At 37.9% G+C, this 18,990-nt stretch overlaps 1 protein-coding gene across 3 annotated transcripts in view; it reads right to left on the bottom strand.

The window, feature by feature from the left end:
- Nucleotides 1-18,990, bottom strand: part of PCSK5 (proprotein convertase subtilisin/kexin type 5) — a 602,002-nt gene that overhangs the window by 247,958 nt on the left and 335,054 nt on the right. Inside the window, exon 11 of one of the 3 annotated variants that reach the window (XM_072597477.1) lies at nucleotides 15,426-15,521. The exons of the other annotated variants lie outside the window; for them this stretch is intronic. Coding sequence (XP_072453578.1) covers nucleotides 15,475-15,521 — 47 coding nt within the window. The 3' untranslated portion in view covers nucleotides 15,426-15,474. The remainder of the gene's footprint in view (nucleotides 1-15,425; nucleotides 15,522-18,990) is intronic. 3 annotated transcript variants of the gene reach the window in all.

Here is an 18,990-nt window from a genome sequence, read left to right as displayed (position 1 = left end):
AGTGGCTCCCTGTTGTCTACCAGTTATTGCCACACTCCCTTGCCTAACAATCCTGTCTTAACTCATCTTACTCTTTGCCGTATATTCTACCCTGCAACCAAATGGACTATAATCTCTTTCCCCTAAACACAACTATTATATTCCCATCTTTAAGGTCTTGTTCTCTACTGCTGAATGTCCTCATAGTCCCTCATGATAGACTGAATTTCTTTCATTCTTGTGGGCCACTGCTAGTTGTCCTGACCTATGTCTTACCACTGGACTCCGATGACTCTGGAGGACAGAGTGAGGCTGATGACTTTAAACAGCTTTCCTCACTTATGTCTAATTTACTTGCATGCCAAGATATCACTCTAATGATGTCATCAGTCCTCTTTGAGAATCAAGGATGAAAAACAAACAAAAATAATCTTCCATTCTTAAAAGTCCAACTCAGATCCCATCTCCATGAAGGTTCCCTTGACTCCTCCAATGGGTAATGAATGGTCTTTGCTGCCTCCTCAAAAGGAACTTTGTTTTATACCTTACTAATAGATTCATCTCCTAGTGAAACAAGAAAAACAGAACTTATACAGAGAGTATGAGATATTATCAGCATGTCCTGTAGCCATCTGTATATGTATCTTATCTTCCTGCCAAAATATAAATTCTAGGAGAGCAGGACTCAGTGTCTTGTCTGAACTTCATATTTCCCTGGCACAATGCTGCCTGTAAAGCATGTAATTCATGTTTCTGAAATTTAATTGAAGTGACATGGAAGGAAGAATACCATAATGCTCAGATGGAAACTTCTTTACAAAACATCTTCTAGAGAAAGGCAACTATTCCTAAATTTTAGAGCATGATATTCATTCATTGGAATAGTTCCCTTTAAAGACCAAATAAACAATTAAGGGTAGAAACAGAAAAACACTGATTTCCTAGGGCTGAAAAAGACATATAGTTCATCCCCTTGGCCCTAGGCATGTCCACACCTAAAACATTCCAGACAGATGAGACTCTGTCTTGTTTTGAAGGCTGCCAGAAAATATGAACCCTTACCTTCCTTACTCCCTTTCTTCATCATTTCTCTCTTGCTCCTTAACTGCTTTGATTTCATTATGAAACGAATACCCTAAAGATGTGGCAAAGAGACAAGATTACTGCTCGAGCATCCCAGAATTCTAATTCTAGGGCCAGCAATCATAGTCCTCTAGACTATATTTTGCAAAGTGCTTAGGAGATAGGAAGCAAGAAATCGAAGTCCCAGGGAGGAATGCACCTGTATTTTTATGCCTGTGTATTTTGTTTAAATCTCTAACACAAGTAGCAGATCTGAGCCAAATCCCCACATGCCAGCCATCACCAAGGCTGCTGAAGACTTTGCTTGTGGGAAGCCTTCCAGACAGCTGATAGTTGGCTGTGTGCTGGGTCTACACTTCAAAGCTCTTCTAGGGAAGGGTTTGGTCAACAGCTGCAGGTAGTCAGACAAGCCCATCATTTATAGGGACGAAGTAATGATAATTTAGGAAAACATGACAGAGTTAGCCCAGTAGCAGATTCCCCTCCTCTGCCCTGGGCTCCTTTTCCAGTTTGAGGGGAGAAAAGAGAAATGTCAGATGTAGGTTGTTCCCCTCCTCCCCCATTTTCTTAAGGCCCTACACCTCTATCCAGTTCCCTACTGGTCGAGCAATTGTCTGAGTTTCCTCAAAGTAAATGTGTGGTAATCCTTGAGAAGCAGTATAATTTTTTTTTTTTTTTGGTCAGTTTGGAAAAAAGTAGGCTTGCTTCTGAGAACACAGCCAGAACTGTCATTGTGTTAGTTTTCAGGACCTTAAGAATACACACACACACACACACACACACACACACACACACACACACATTCATCAAAATGAGAACAAGATTACCTGTACTAATGGAATTCAGAGGAAGGAGGATCTTTTGGCAAAGACTAATTGAAAGACAAACTAACAACTCTGGGGTATCTACTTGGTGATAACTATACTTATTTAGTCTCTTGATTATCCAGGGGCCAAATATGCTATTATTAGTTCATCATCAATGGATTATTCCTGAACAATCCTCCACTCTAATTCTTCCCACACGGAGGGACACATAGATTTAGAGATAGAAGGCATCTCACAGGTGAGGAAACTTTTCCACTACACCATTTTGCCTTCTAAGATGAAAATTAGTTGATTTATTTTTCTCTTTGATAGTGGTGATTCCACCACTAATGTCCTACCTATTTTAACGCTTTATTGGGATATGGAGGTAAACTTGAGTTCCCACAGTTCTATGCACAAAGAGCAGAAGTTCTGGTAAGACCAATCTGGAAAGAATATGGATACGTCCAGTGAGAGGAGAATAAAGAATACATTCTAGGTATAGCAAACACCATTGTACAAGATTGGAGAGGGACCAAAATGAACATTGAGGGATGATAAGGAAAGCAACGAGGCTAGAAAGAGAATACATCCTTGCTCCTATGTGATTGCTATGCTATTACTTCTTGGGAAGCAACAGGAGATAATGTTTGATAGACAGAGCCTTATCAAGAAGGGTCTTAAAGGCCAGGTAGATAAGTCTATGCCTTTTCATGGAGGCAATGGGGAACCAATGTAGGCTTCTGAGCAAAGAAATATCATGATAAAATTGGTGTTATATGAATATTTGACTGATAAGAAGGTATCAAAGAATTGGAGAGGAGAGAATAGAGGCAAGAATACTATTTAGATGGCTGTTTGCAGTAGACCAAGCACAACATAGTGAGAACCTTGGGTAGGGTGACAGAAAGAGTAATGGTAAAGGATGGGATAAAGGAATAGCCATTAATTACAAAAGAGAAATTAGCATATTCTGGTGACTTTTAGCCTAGCAGATAAAGGAGGGGGGAGAGTAAAAAATAAAGTTTAGAGTCTGCCTACTAGAAGGATCATGGTGCCATAGATGAAAATAAGGAATTTGGGTTGAGGAACAAGTTTATGGGGAGGGGAAGATGAAGATAATAAGTTTTGTTTTTCATAGTTTAAACTTTAATTGATGGTAGGAACATCCAAATGGAGATACTTCGATATAACTAGACACATAAGCCTGGAGCTTAGGTAAAAGGTCAGGAATAATGTTTTCTATCTGGAGTCAGGGCCAGAGATTTAGATTTGGCAATCATGACTAAAGCTTAACACCAATTTAGTGTGAGTTCTTGTTTCAGTGAATTTAATTCACTGGTCTAAGAAATGAAAGGGGTGTTCATCGCTGAGAGAAATGGCTGAACAAATTAAAATATAATGTAATAGGATACTATTATACCATTATCATAAGAAATGACAAGAGAGACTGTAAGAGAACCCTGGGAAGACTTGTATGTACAGATGGAGAATGAGATGAGCAGAATCAGGAGAAAGAATTACATTGTCACAACGTTTTACAAGGACAAAGGGCACTGAAAGAGGTAAGAACTCTAAGCAAGGCAATGACCAACGACAATTCCAGAGGACTGAAGATGAATCTTGTTACCCATCTCCTAACAGAGACACAATGTTCTCAAAATGTAGAATGAGATTTTGGATGTTGGCAAGGTGAAAAGTTGTTGGTAAGTTGTTTTTCAGGCACGTCTGACTCTTTGTGACCCATCTTGGCAAAGATATTGGAGTGGTTTGCCATTTTCTTCTCCAGCTCATTTTACAGATGAGGAACCTCAGGCAAACAGGGTTAAGTGACTTGCCCAGGGTCACACAGGTAGGAAATGTCTGAATTTTTTCTGTTACTTTGTTCTAGAATGCTCTTCTACCTCTGTCTTTTACCATTATCACATTCTACCTTATATCATACTTACTTGTGTATATGTGATATGGCTCCTGACTACAAGTGTCCTAAAGGCAGGGATTAAGCCATTTTTCTTTTTTTTCATTTTTCGTTTTTCTTTTTAAGCTCCAGAAGGAAAGCACAGATTTTTGTACATATAAAGTACTTAAATGTCTGTTGAATGAAGGAAGTATCCTCATATAAGAAAGGGATGCTAACTTTCTTTTGCTCTAAAAATCCCTTGCTTACCAAAAACTCCTCTAAAAAACTCATTAAAGGCATCATGAATAAAAAGAAATATTGTAAGGATTGGAGAGAAAGGAAGAGTCTGACCTATGACACATATTCTCCCCTACTCTTGCAGAGAAATGGCCTTTGGTCATTTCTATTAGGAATTCTCTCCGAGTGTGAAGATGCTATTAATATGGAAAAGATACTTTTATATTCATGCTTATATTATTTTTTTTTTTAGTGCTGACCAGGCATGTACATATGGAGGAATGATACTGAGTGGCAATTAGCTACTTCCTGTTTGTTAACAGAGATCACAATACCCTTCATTGGGAACATTTCAAGGGTGACTGGAAATTTTAGGGTATACCCTGAACATCTTCTCCTATCACAATAAAATGAAACCTCATTGAAGCCATCATCCTGATTCCCCAGCGTGTGAAAGGAGTTTCACTGCTTTTAAATGCCTTAAGGCTAGTGATATGATAGCTAGTACAAAGAGTCAGAATTCAGATTTTGGGCAAAAGAATACACATTGCTATATTCAAAACAGGAGGGATGTGTCCAGCTATAATTAGCCAGGCAGCGGCCTGGACTGTCATTGTATCTTTTGTGTGTTGCTTTGACCTTAAGACTACGCCATAAGTAGAACTGGGAACCTATTAAGTCTCAGGATTTCTCCTTGTATATTTGGATTTGCTTTGTATTGTTATAGGTTCTGGCAATGATATCAAAATCTCCTGCATTTCAAATGAGGATGGATGAAGACATCTGCACTGAAATCCTTCTGTTTTTTAAAAGATACAACAACATTAAGCCCTTCTTGGATCATGCTGGAAGTTGTGCTAATTCCCGAACTTGTTTCTACAGCTGGTGCAGGCTCTATTTACCTCGCACAAAGCACAGGGGTACTGAGCTTGCAGGCTGTTGAAGCAAAGAGGAGCATTCCGGTGCTACTAGAAGAAACTGAGAAACACTATGGCCTTAGGCTCTGAGTGCCCATGTTGGAGCCCAAATGGCACAAATGACCATCCATTGGCTCTAACGCAAAAAGAAGAGTCTGCAATCAGAGAGAGAGAGAGAGAGAGAGAGAGAGAGAGAGAGAGAGAGGAAACAGAAAAAAAAAAGGTCTTCAGGTCACTGTTCCTACAGACAATTGGAACCTAAACCTTTTCTTTCCGCATTCCCCAGCTCCCCTTCCTGTTTCTGCTATTTACTACCTGTGTGACCTTGGACAAGTCACTTACAAACTTTGGGGGCCGTGGTTTCCAACTCTGTAAAATAAAGGGGTTAGACTAGATCACCCCTAAGTTCCCTTACAGCTCTTCTGACTGCCCTATCTCCTGCTCTGCTGAAGGAATGCATGTGCTACATCTTTGCAATATATTAGTTACATGACCTTAACTCTATTTCCCCCACTCCACCTCCTACCATCCCCATGTCTCATCCTAGTTATTAATCGACATGTCTCCTTGTTAGCAATCGTGGAATTATATAAATGATATAGCAGTTTCAGACCTTCTTCTTCCCCAAGCTACTTCTCTTTGGACTAGAGTACTTTATATCCTATGTCACCCTAAATTCATAAGGCTCTCCTCCGAACAGCAACAGCAATAACTGTTATACTCATTATAATAGGGATTAAAAGGGACTGAGCCCTTGATTTGGATGATGTAGGGAGCTCCTTCTACCAAGTTGTCAGACAGACCACTTGTGGTCCATAACATTCCCAAGGGCAGCTGAACCAGATTAAAAATTAATTGTGAAATATTTAACAAAATAAATAGAAATACACTAAAACATAGATAATATTCATGGGTGGTCTTTGGAGTCACAATGCTGCTTCAGGAATCCTTATGTACAGTTCAGTGACCCTGCTTTTCTATTTGAGTTTGATACCGCCAATCTAGAACCCTGAGAAGTTTAGGTGCCAGTAGGTGTCAAAGGCCCCAAGGCTTGCTGGCTGTCTATATATTAGGCCACACTGTCTATAAAAACAATTCACACTTGCATAGAACTTCAGGGTTTACAAACTAATTTATTTCCACAACAATCTTGTGTCCTATTTGAATAAATCTAAAATGCTCTCTTTACATATGGTTCCTCAGTCACTTTAATTTGCATGATGAAAAACAATGGGAGCAAAGATAATGAGAAGGCACCAGTGTGTTTTTATTTAAGCCTCATTACACATTCTTGCATTTTCCTTATATCAACGATGCTTGAGATTTTGACAGCGTGGCCATACTACGCCCTTTGTGCGGCAATGAGAAAGTCAGGAATGCAGGCTATCTTGGATGGCCCCTGAAAACCACGTGTGAACAGGACATTGAAAAAGAAATATATTTTGAGAAAGTCAATGTCCTTTTCGTTTCAAGGTGTACTAAGCATGGGTTGAAGAGCCATAAATAAAACCTTTCAGGCCTTCCATATGCCATCTGTCCAACCATCTACCAGTTCACCAGGTTCTACTCAGCACAGACATCTGCCTCTCTATCCTACTGCCCTCCCTTTTCCTCTTGCTCTTGGAATAATAATCAAATCAGTATCAACACTGCTAATGGCTAGGGTGTGACAATCTCCTACCCTCCCCTAAATCCAGTTCTTTCTTTCCTGGATCACACCATCTTACTGTTGTATTTGTCTACACAGTGCCTTACATAGTGTATGGCATACTATATGTACTTAATAAATAGTGTTATCGTTCAGTCATTTTCCAGTCATGTCCAACTCTTCATGACCTTATTTGAGGTTTTCTTGGCAGAGATATTGGAGTGGTTTGCCATTTCCTTTTCCAACTCATTTTACAGATAAGGAAACTGAGGCAAATAGGGCAAAGTGACTTATCTAGGGTCACACAGCTAGTAAGTGCCTGAGGTCTGATTTGAACTCAGAAAGATGGGTTTTCCTGACTCCAGACCTGGCTCTCTAACCTCTGCACCATCTAGCTGCCCAAGGTAATTATTTGCCAGTTGATTGATTAATTGGTTCTCCTTTCCAACTGCCAGACCATTCCCAATTGGAAGAGGTGAGATAGTTTTTTTGAGGGGGTCAGGGAGCTTGTTGTTTGCTTTGTTTTATTTCCATTCAGACTTATGATTTCATTCTATAAGGACTTGTGGGTATGGAAATGCCCTCCTTTTTCAATGAGGATCTTTATAATTCTTTTGTTACTTAAAGTCTTAGGAAGCTAAGAGACTCAGTGGATAGAGGGTGAGGCCTAGAATGAGGAAGACCAGATCTGGCCTCAGACACTTATTAGCTTATGTGACTGAGGGGAAGCCATTTAACCTCTGACTGCCTCAATTTCCTCAGCTGTAAAATGGGGATTATAACAGTATCTACCTCCCAGTGTTATAAGGATAAAATGAGATAATCGCTGCAACACGCTTAGCACAATGTCTGGCACACAATAATAGCTTAATAATTTCTAATCCTTCCTTCCTTCCTTCCTTCCTTCCTTCCTTCCTTCCTTCCTTCCTTCCTTCCTTCCTTCCTTCCTTCCTTCCTTCCTTCCTTCCTTCCTTCCTTCCTTCCTTCCTTCCTTCCTTCCTTCCTTCCCTGACAAAAATTGAGATGTTCAAGGACTTTCCCAAGACCATTCAACCAGTCTGTGCCACAGGAGAGACTTGAATGCATCCAGAACTTCCTAACTCCTAGGCTCTCTTCTACTCTTGCCATCCTTCCATAAAAAGAATTAAAAGATATAAAACAATTTCTTAATTCCCTTAAAGCTACATTTATTGACCTTAGTATTTATTTCAGTTTTAATCTCTTTATATTTGTCCTGGATACATATGGGTATTTGCTGTCTCTCTTGTTAGAATGTAAAGTCCTTGTGAGTAGATTTTGTTCTCTTTGCCTTTGCTAGCACAGTGCCTAGCACATAGTAGGCACTTAATAAATAATTATTCGTTAATTGAATCAGGACCGTTTCTTGCATTTTGATCTTTCTTGCCTGACTCTTTAGCAAGATATGTTTGAAATTCAAAGGATGTTCCAGGCTCCTAAGACATACAGGATCGAGTCCTTTGCTAATAACAAAACTGGACACATACCTTCCATTTCTGCTCTGCAGATATTTCTGAGTGTGAAACATGAAAAGAAGGCAAATGAGTTCCAGATGAAACTGACACACATAGGACATAAAGAAGGCATGCCCTGTAGCCTCTGTCTGGCAACACAAAAGACATACTGATACATAAGGGTATTGACAATTTGGAGTTTGCTTTATGTTAGGGAGAAAGGATATTAACACAAAACTGAAGAAAATAGGTAATGAATTTAAACTACTGCCTAACATATGCTTCTAGCACCCCCGGGACACAAGCAATTCTCTGTATTCTTAACCATCACCTACAAGCAGTTTAAGGTGCTTGCCAGCTGACAGCAACTAACTAACTTTGATTTTGCCTTTGTCAGGCCAAATGGCAAATGTTACTGTTTCTACTGTACAGTAAAGGAAGAATGAAATAGGAAGATAAGTAACTTCTCCAAGGTTACATGGTACGATAGCATCCAGAAGAGAAAGTTCAGTCAAAGAAAATTTGTAAAGACCTTTCATAGTAAAACTCTAATTTTTGGTCTGACATGTTTCGAAGAGTAATCTTATATTGGCATCCTTTAGTCTGGGAATCTTTAATGGTTTTTTCAGAGGCATCTTTTTTCTCTGGTTTTGCTTTTTTTTTTTTCAAAGAAAGAAAGAAAATGGTTGCAGCAAAAAGACAGAGTATCACATGTTGCAACAACATAAATTTCAGTGTTTAGAAGGAGGCTAGGAGATTCTAACAATTCTTTAAATGTCACAGGTTCTAAGGTCAGAAATAAAACATTTGTGAGCCAAAAATGTGTAAAATCATTACTGAAAAGAGTTTGAATCCATATTAAAACAGTCAAATTTTGATATACGGGGGCATTGATAATTACACATGTCAGGACCATCAGTTAAAAAGAAAGTCATTTTTGAGATAAGTGCTGAAAACACATTTTCAAAATTTAAAGTTGCTACCAATGGATCTAGAATTAGGATTGTCTTGCTTGGGAGTCATTTTGAACATCAGATCCATCACCGCCAAACGCTGTGGTGTGTCCCTCTTGCCTTTCCATATAAAAGTAAAACCAAGATTGGGCTTCAAAGGTTTTTTCCATTTGAATTTTCTTTCTCTTTCTTCCTCCCTTTGTTTCTCTGCATATGTCCCTATTAAATTTACTTGTTCTTCCTCATATTTAATTTGCCTTGCTCTCCCATCTTTCTAAGTCAGGAGTTCTTAACCCGGGCTCCATAAATTTGGTTTTTCAGAAGTACTTTGATAACTATATTTAACATAATTGGTTTTCTTTATAATCCTACATATTTTATTTCATGAATTTAAGAACATTTTTTCTAAGAAGGGGTCCGAAGGTATCACCAGAATGGCAGCAAGGTACATGAAGTAAAAAGGTGCTGCTTAGAGAGTCCACTTTAAGCCGTTGCCCTGTAGGGATCGCCTAGAATGCATCCCCTGCTCCTGGCAAATGAGGCCATCTACTTTTCAATGACCTTGTTTCAATTGCACAGAATACAATCACCTAAAATCCTCAGTAAATCACCTTCCTATTCCTACAAATCTATAAACATATCTGTGTAAAGACAATCCTTCAGGACTCAGATTAAGCATCACCTTCTACAGGAAGTGACCCCTCCCTTGCCCATTGCTTTGTATTTATTTTGTCTGTGTTTTTATAGGAATATTTTATTGACTTAGATAGAATGCAGACTCCTTAAGGTTGGAGTCCTATGCATCTTCGCATTTGTATTCTCATTAAAGTACCTGACATGTACTAGGTACCCGATAAACGCTTGTTGATTCACAGATATTTACCTATTTGGTATGTAAAACTATGGATTGAGCTATCTATCCATTTGTTTATCATTCATCTATCTATCTATCTACAGATGAATACATAAGCATATGAAGCCACCTTCACTGAGGTTTTTGTTGTTTTTGTGGGTGGGGGGAGATAAAGAGATTTGGAACTGAGATTGATTTATTTCATCAATATTAGGAACTTCTAGCACTTAGAAACTTCATTCCCTAAAAGCAGATCAACAATTCATCTGTAAATTAACATCTTAGAGAATTAAGCAGGAGACTTAGAGATTTGTCCATGACCTCACAGCTAGCATTTTTCAGCACCAGAACTTAACTGAGGTCATCCTGACTCAAAGGCTGCCTCTCTATTGACCACGTCATGCCTCCTCTCACCTTCACAGTCAACTATGTGTAAATATTTATGCTTGCCCATAAAGAACTGGATAAATAATAAGCTATATGATCATTCATATTGTTGGGGAAGATAGAGTGCCAAGACTAGAATCAGGAAGACCTAAGTTCAAATCCAGCCTCAGACACTTACTGTGTAGCCCTGGACAAATCAATTAACCCTGTTTGCCTCAATTTCCTCATCTGTAAAATGAACTGGAGAAGGATAAGGCAAACCACTCCTGCACCTTTGCCAAGAAAGCCTCAAATGCAGTCATGAAGAGTCAAACACCACTGAAAAATGAAAAATTCATATTGTTATATGTACTATTTCTTCACATGTCATGGAGTCCACTATTGTAGTCCATCAGCGGAGGCCCATATTATTAATAGGTTAGATTTACATAAAAATTTTGTTTTCCAAACATATTTTTAAATTGACATCTAATTAACTGTAGAACAGGAAAGAATAAGGACAAAAAAGCACTAAGGCACAGTACAATATTTCATTTTAGGGACTCAGTGAACACTATTTCAAAGTTCCGATATTTCCTAATGAAGATGAAATCCTTCGGTTAGACTAAAAAGAAACATAATTGTAGTTATAGATACAAAATCCTAATCTGATCATCACTGATGGACATCTGTCATTTATAGATACTGTCTATATTCCATGTAATTTTTGGGATCTGTCTCATTACATGACAGATGTGCACATCCACCATTCAAAGTAGATGCAAATGCAAATGCAAATGTGCTCATATATATTTATATTATTGCTTATCTTACTTCTAGCTTACTGTATATTGATATGTGGCAATAAAGCAAAATGTTTTGATTTCATTTAACAAACATACCAACACTAACAAGTGAAAATGAGTGTTATCCCTTTAAGAGTCCTTACACTCACTCCATTGATTCTGGATGGATTCAGAACATTTGTGAGACTTCTTTTTAGATATTGCTTCAGAGACAGTTAAATAACAAGACAAAAAAACCAGTGTTGTTGGTTTATAGACATCTTGTTTTCAAATGCTGAAATTGAATAGAGTTGATCTGTTTGGCTGTTTGTAAAAAACAAAACAAACAAACAGACAAAAAAAGCCACCTTCAGAGGATCAAGAATTGCTAGCACTGAAAAGATTCCAGTTGACATCTGGAAGACTCCAAAAGCAATTCTAAAAAATTCCTTGAGAACCTATAGCGTCCTTGGTATTTAAGTACAGCTTCCCAAAGGCTCGGCTTTGAAGAAAATCACATCCATTTGGATGTATAAATTGAGATGTATTTATTAAGAAGCCAGTCACATTACTTTTATTATTGCACTTTCTACAATGACCATGCTCCAATAACTAAAAACAAACAATCCCCCAAATGACCCCCAAATCAAAAAACAACACCCCCCCCCCCAAAAAAAAGCCACTAGGCTAAACTTAGGTCTAACATACCTTTAACAAATTATTAAGAATCAATTGACTAGGTCAAATTCAAACCAACTTGCAACATGGAATTTAAGATCAGCTAGATAACCATCAGGGACAAATTATGGGCATATAAATAGGGAAGGTCTCAGTTGCAGCAGAGTTATGCAGCAGAGAAAAATTTATATTCAATGCAGAAAACATTTTATAAATGCCTACTATGTACAAGGCATGTGCTGAGTGTTTGAATATTAAAACTGAATAGAATTACAAAAACCTCAATAAAGTATTGTGTCTGTATCACATTTTAGGATAGGGACCAGACCTGTGATGACCTTACTAGGGATCCTTAAATAGGGATGCTTTTGGAAAATACTTTGATCCTTTCAGTACTTCAATGTTATTTGTATATGTATAGACATATATCTAATATATTTCCATATATTCAAGATATTTCAGTTTAATTGGTTTTCTTTTCAATTCTGTGTGTTTGATTTTATGCATTTATAAACATTATTCTGGGAAGGGGTTCATGGGTTTCACTAGACTGCCAAATGGATCTGTGACACACACAAAATAAGATTAAAAACATCTACATTATCATAATGCACTCTTGGGTGTGGAAACTCTCTTTAACAGTGCAGGTCTGCACCTTACAGTCACAGAGATTTGCCTACAGCCTCAAGACGTGAAGTGACTTGCTAAGGGTCACCCAGCCAGGACGTGTCAGAGGCAGGTCTGAACTCAAGTCGTATTGACTTTGACCGACTCTCTGTTCATTCACTGTGCCACTGTAAATCTGGTAAATCACACTCTCTTTTAGGAAAGAGTTTCTGTATATTTATTCTGTACAAAATGTGTCGTTTAATCCTATTTTCCCCATAGTTTAAGTCATATCCTGGCATGAGGAGAAGCACTGAACTATGGTACTATTTACCATAGGAACGGTGGGCTGGTCAGTTTTGTCAATGTGGTTAAGACTGGCTTAATGCGAAGTTCTTGTCTTCAAAGCACTTTGCACATACAGTTGATGTTGTTCTTCTCATAACTGACATTTGTTACCCACATTTTACACGTTACAGATATCAAGTGGTTCATTGGTTTTCTCAAAGGCCACAGAAAATTTCAGTGGTAGGCCTAGGACCAGTCTGCTAAGGCTGTGGTAAGACCACTAAACCACTCAAGACTTAACTGTATATATTAACTAACTGCATTTCATACATAGATAATAAAAAAAGCACAAGCATCAACATTTCTGTTTTATTTAGAGGACAGGCATTAAGTGTGAAACCACATGGACTTCAATCCACATCTGTACTTCAGGGGAAAACATACCCTCCCTGTACTACTGAGCAAAGCGAAGAAAGCTACAGCTCTCACGTCAAAGGGACATTTCCAAGCTTCCATGTGTTTAAACATGTGTTGAACACTCTGAGGGCCAACAGTTCGTAACAGAGTGGGAGGCTAAAGATTGGGTGGCAAATGGAACTAAAGATGATAGTTACAGGTGTTGTTATGGGTGGATTTTGCTGTGTAGCATATTCTGTGTGTGTGTGTTTGTTTGATTGTATGCTTAAACAAATGTATTACAAGAAAAAATAAATTAAACTATGTACCTAACTGAAAAACTGTTTGTTAGGCAATATTCTATTCTCAGCACTCTTTGAGGCCAGGAAATGTGTTGGTTTTCAATGCATCCCAAATGCTAAATTGCTTCAAGTTAATATATATTAGATATCTATGATTATGCTTTTAAAATTATATGGGATTTGGAAATTTTAAAAAATCATACAGGATTTTTAAATGTAAGCATGGGATATGTCTCTGTTGACAGAGAGAGCCTTGAAGTCTCTATCGAGTTCTATGGCAAGCAAATGCCTTTTTGTGATGGCTGAATAACCCAAAACAGGCAGCTTGGTGGTGCAATAATGATAGAGCACTGGCCTTGGAGTCAGAAAGCCATGTCAATCTGAGACACGGATTTATGTGACCCTGGGCAAGTCATTTAATCTTTTTTTACCTCAGTTTCCTCACTTGTAAAATGAGTTGGAGAAGGAAATGGCAAAGCACCATAGTGTCTCTGCCAAGGAAAAGCCAAATGGAGTCATGAAGAGTCAGATATGACTGAAAAATGACTGAACTACAAAAAAATAACACAATAGAATCTTGCCTTCCTTATGACTTTTAGTCAAATGTGTAGCGATTTTAAGATTCAGGATGCTTTGGAAAACTGTCTAGGAAGGCGTATCTGAAAGATGATTGGCCCGTTAATTAAACCCCAAATGGAGTCATGAAGAATCAGACATGACTGAACAACAATATGATAGATTTAGAGCTGGAAAGGACATTAGAAGTCACTGATTCCAAACTTTTCTTTACAGACAAGAAAACTGAGTCACAGTGAGGGTAAGTGGCTTGCTCAGTCACATAGTAAGTATCAAGGTAGAATTTGAACATATGACTTTAATAATGAACTATGTCTAGAAATGAATAAGACAAAGTTTATATTCTTTGATAATATTTTGACAACTTCTCTGCACCCTGATAACTTCAAGCTTCTTTTAGCCAATAAAATCCATATTTTTGACATCAGTATTTTCCCAGTGATAACACATGACTACAAAATATGGAACATCATGATTGAAGAATTATAGTTGAACATGATCCAATGGAAAGACACAAGGTGGGCATAAATATGATGAAATATGGTACCAATGATGACTTTAGTACCAGAATTAGATTACGAAAAATCACCAGAGGCACTTAAAAACCATAAAAGGAAGTAAGCCAATACTACAATGAAAGCTCATAAATCCAAGAAATTTAGAAAGATTCAGAAGAAAGATTCTAGAAACTGTTGAGAAGATCTTCTAATAGAGTGAATCATGGACATGAATCCCATAGGAAGGGAAGTCATGGATAGGTTGTGATCTAAACAAGTAGAGATAATAATGCTCTGGTCGAAATAATGAAGGGACTTTTCAGTCTTTTTGTTATACTGGGTAGAATAAGTACATCCTTCTCCCTCTGGGTAAGTAACTTATAAGTAAAGAAATAAACAACTTTTTCTATAAGTAGGACTAAGGCTTCCAGTTTGGGTAAACTGATTCTAATTCCATTTCTATCTAGTGCATGGACTAGTTTACCTTAACCTCCCTCCACGGATGTGCTATGCATATCACTAGGTGAAATGTTCTACGCATCTTTAATTGTTTTTGCATTCCACAGGTACAACTTGTGGTAAGGCAAATGGACAAACCATCTTATCTGCACTCTAGCCGTCAAAGGGAGAACATTTGTACAAAGAAATAAAAGAAAAATAGGGAACTACGTCCATTCAAATGTCAATGCATCAGAAATAATTTCATAAGCTCCTGTTAAAAATGGAATACATTTAAACACTTTCAGATTCAATTCAACACGTGGCATGCTTAATGATCTCAGCACTCTGATTATTTTTAATAAGTGTTACAAATTGAAAGCAAGTCAGGCAGGTATTAAAAATATATTGGCACGTCTTAAAATGATCAGTCCTATCAGTTGAAATCAAATGTTGGCAATTAAAAGTAATAAAGGTTGTTAAAAGTTAAGACTTGGGAGACTAAGGAGGCCTGTTAGACTGTCAATGGTTTTCCCTAGGCAGGGAAATCAGTTAGAAAATAAAAATATCTAGCAGTTTAGTGGTCTTCAAAGAAAGAGCCAGGGGGACTTACAGCAACATGCTGGTAGTAAAAAAGAGACTTACATAGTCTGGGAGGGCAGTGAAATGGAAGGCGTGGTAAACTTGTTCACACTTAGTTGTCATTTTTGATTTTCAATGACATTTTTTTCATTCTTTCGCCTAGTAAAGATGACAGAAGGTCCTAATTTATTATCTGACAGCTATTCCTGTTCCTTAATTAATATCGTTTAACTGCATACAGTCACAGAAACCAAATATGAACATTAAAAAAATATCTAGAGTGATGATTTTCTTCATTTCATGCTGTCAACTCATCATGAGTTCATACCCAGATCAAAGGGGCAGCGAGGTGTTGCAGTGCATAGAGCCCTGGGCCTGGAGTCAGGAAGACTTGAGTTCAATTCCAATCTCAGACACTTAGTAGCTGTGTGACCTTGGGCAAGTCACTTCACTCTGTTTGCCTCAGTTTCTCATCTGTAAAATGAGTTTGAGAAGGAAATGGCAAACCACTCCAATATCTCTGCCAGGAAAACCCCAAATGGGGGTCAGACATGACTGGGAGGACTCATCAGCAACCCAGATTAAAGATAAAGGTTAAGGGAAGTGTAAATCAGCAATTCAGCCTCCATATCCCCACATACCGGTGGGAGTGGTAAGGTCATAACTTATGCAAAGTAATTAGGATTTAGCCTCATGGATTCAGACTTAAAGAGAAGTGATAATACTGCGGATCCCTCAGTAGCACCTAAGCCTCATGAATATTGGGACTACTTAAAATAAAACATTCTATAGGAGCTTTTCCTTAGGCCAGTTCCCTATCCCCTTGAACATATCTGAGACAGCCTCCCCACCAGGGTTGGGGGACTACTTCAATTTGCTAGGTAGGACTCAAGACCTCTGTAGTTTTTTTCCCCACACTGAAACAGTCAGGTCAAGCTAACCTTCAAGAAATACCTAAGCAGTCATCTCTAAAAATGACTTTCATGAATTGAATTGATGACATAGGACTGAATTAATGCCCTTCACAGGTTGGGTCTCATTGACCCCACTAGCTAAAAGCCACTTCCCAAATCACATTTTGCCATATTTGAGAAAGATCTATTAAATGCCTATTATATGCAAAGTGATGTGAGGCTCTGTGCTAAGGAGTGGCTACTTTCTCTGGTTTGCTTTTTGATATTGGCACTGCAATTAAACTCTACTTTTGATAGAGAAAGATTAACTGTATGTCTTTCATATGACTGGGCAAATAACTGGAGGCCTTCTCAGGGAAAAGAAACTGAATATGAATTTTAGTTTCTGGATGTTAGCCATCAATAATAACTAATAATACTGATAATAGCTAGCATTTATGTAGTCTTCAATAGTTTGCAAAGTGCTTTATAAACATTATCTTATTTTATCCTCGTGATAACCCTGAGAGAATTATCCTCAATTTACAGAAGAGACTGAGGCACAGATTTTCCAAGAGTCACAGAGCTAACGAGTGTCTGAATCAGAATTTGAACTCAGATCTTACTAATCCCAATCTAGAACTTGATTCACTACATACACCTGCCACAGTCACATTGTATAAGTAACAAATTCCACCCCCTCAGATCACCCCTCTCACATTCCATGGCCACAATTCAATGCATCATTTGCCAGTGGTAATAAAGGAAAGGGGAAACTAGGTGACTCAGTGGATAGAGCACTGGGCTTCGAGTCAGGAACATCTGAGTTTAAATGCAGTCTCAGACACTTGCTGTTTGATCCTGGGCAAGTTACTTCACCTTGTTTGCCTCAATTTCCTCATCTGTAATATGATCTGCAGAAGGAAATGGCAAACCATTCCAGGATCTTTGCCAAGAAAACCCCAAATGGGGTCATGAAGAGTTGGACACAACTGGAATGAATGAACAACAAATAAAGTAGAGAAGATTCAGACTGTCATTCAAAAAATTGGATTTGAATGTATTTAGGGCTGTAGTGGTATGGTAATAACAAAAGAATAAATGTATAGAGAGGGAGATAAAGAAGTGAAGGAAGAAAAAAAATAACATTAAAGGTATAAATGGCAAAACCACTTCTTGGGAGTTTCACACATGAGGCAATGACATAGCAGTGGAATTTGGGATTTAGTCCTCAAAAAGCAAACTGTTATTCAATTAGATTTTTTTCTTCTATCTGGTCCCTGAAAGACATGGCCCTGCCCTTAACTAGCTGCATTACCATGCTTCTGAGAGGGGCATGAGCTTTGTTTCTCATTTTGAAGAATATAATATTTTATTTTTTTTTGTATTTTAAATATAATCCATATATATATATATATATGTACATATATATATTAATATGGGGTAGGATGGAACTGGACCTGTGATTTCATTAGGAGAGGGAGCTTGTGGCCAGGACATTATTTCTACTGATATAGATCATATCTTCTCTGACACTCATAGTTTTGTCTGGGGCATTGAGGTTGTCAGTCAATTAATCAACAATCAATACATGCCAGGCACTGTGAAATGTACAAAGAGAAAGTCAGCACCAATGCATGGGGTTAGAGATGGAGCTTCCTGTGTCAGGAATAGTAATTACTGAAGTATGGCTGGGCTGTAGGGTTCATGAAGAGAAGGCAGGTAGAATATGGATGAAGTACAACATTGGGATTAGATGGACCTCAAGGGAGAGGAGGCTACTGAAAGACATTGGTGGAAGGTGTGTGTGGAAGTGGTAACAGGGAGCAAAGAGTACTCTGACTACTCTTAGATAGTAAATGGGGGGATAGGTGTGAATGAAATGCTGCTCAAACTAGATGTTTTAGGTCACACAGTTGGTCCATGGCAGAGACAGGACTTTAGCTCAGGACTTCCTGACTCCAAGATGTACCAGTGCTTCATCTGGTAAGCCATGTTACTTCTCATCAGCAACATACAAAACGAACAAACACTAGGGAAACAAACCTTGGTAAGAAACAAACAAATAAATGAACAAATAAGGGCTACCTAAAATGAGAAATTCTTATTCCACTACCAGGCAAGAAAACACTTTGTTGGTATCTATTTATGTATTGTACATTTGGAAAATGGGTCCACTTTTGGACAGGCTATATAGCCTAGTGGGTAAAGGGTGACCTTGGACTTAGAACAACCTGAAGTCAAGTTTCACCTGTAATGTCCTAAGTGACGCTTTAAGGCTACTTGGAGAAGAACTTCTAAAGTGATTACAGGTCTGAAGAAAAAAATGAAACTAAAAAAAAAAAAAAAAAAGTTAAAACCCCATTGTGTGGTTTCTCCTTTTATTCAAGCTTGAGACTTTTTATTTTATGATTCTTCTTCTTATTAAATGCATTCTAAACTGGTCAAACACAAGGTCACTATAGTCATTTGCTGCTGTAAATTGTATGACTATTGCATTGATCTACCTTTCTATACCTTAGTCAGTGCTTTATAGTTTTGATGATTACTGCCTTATAATGCAGTTTAAGATCTGGTACTTCAAAACCTCCTTCCTTTAATTTTTTTTCATTAGTAGCTTTCATATTCTTGACCTTCTGTTCTTCCAAATGAATTTTAATATTTTTTTCTGACTCAGCAAAATAATTTTTGGGTAATTTAATTGAGATGGTATTGGATATAAAAATGAATTTAGG

Source organism: Notamacropus eugenii, chromosome 3 (genome assembly GCF_028372415.1).
Source record: "Notamacropus eugenii isolate mMacEug1 chromosome 3, mMacEug1.pri_v2, whole genome shotgun sequence".
NCBI lineage: Eukaryota > Metazoa > Chordata > Mammalia > Diprotodontia > Macropodidae > Notamacropus > Notamacropus eugenii.
The sequence above is the reverse complement of the archived record's forward strand: the minus strand, read 5'-3'. Positions and strand labels throughout refer to the sequence as shown.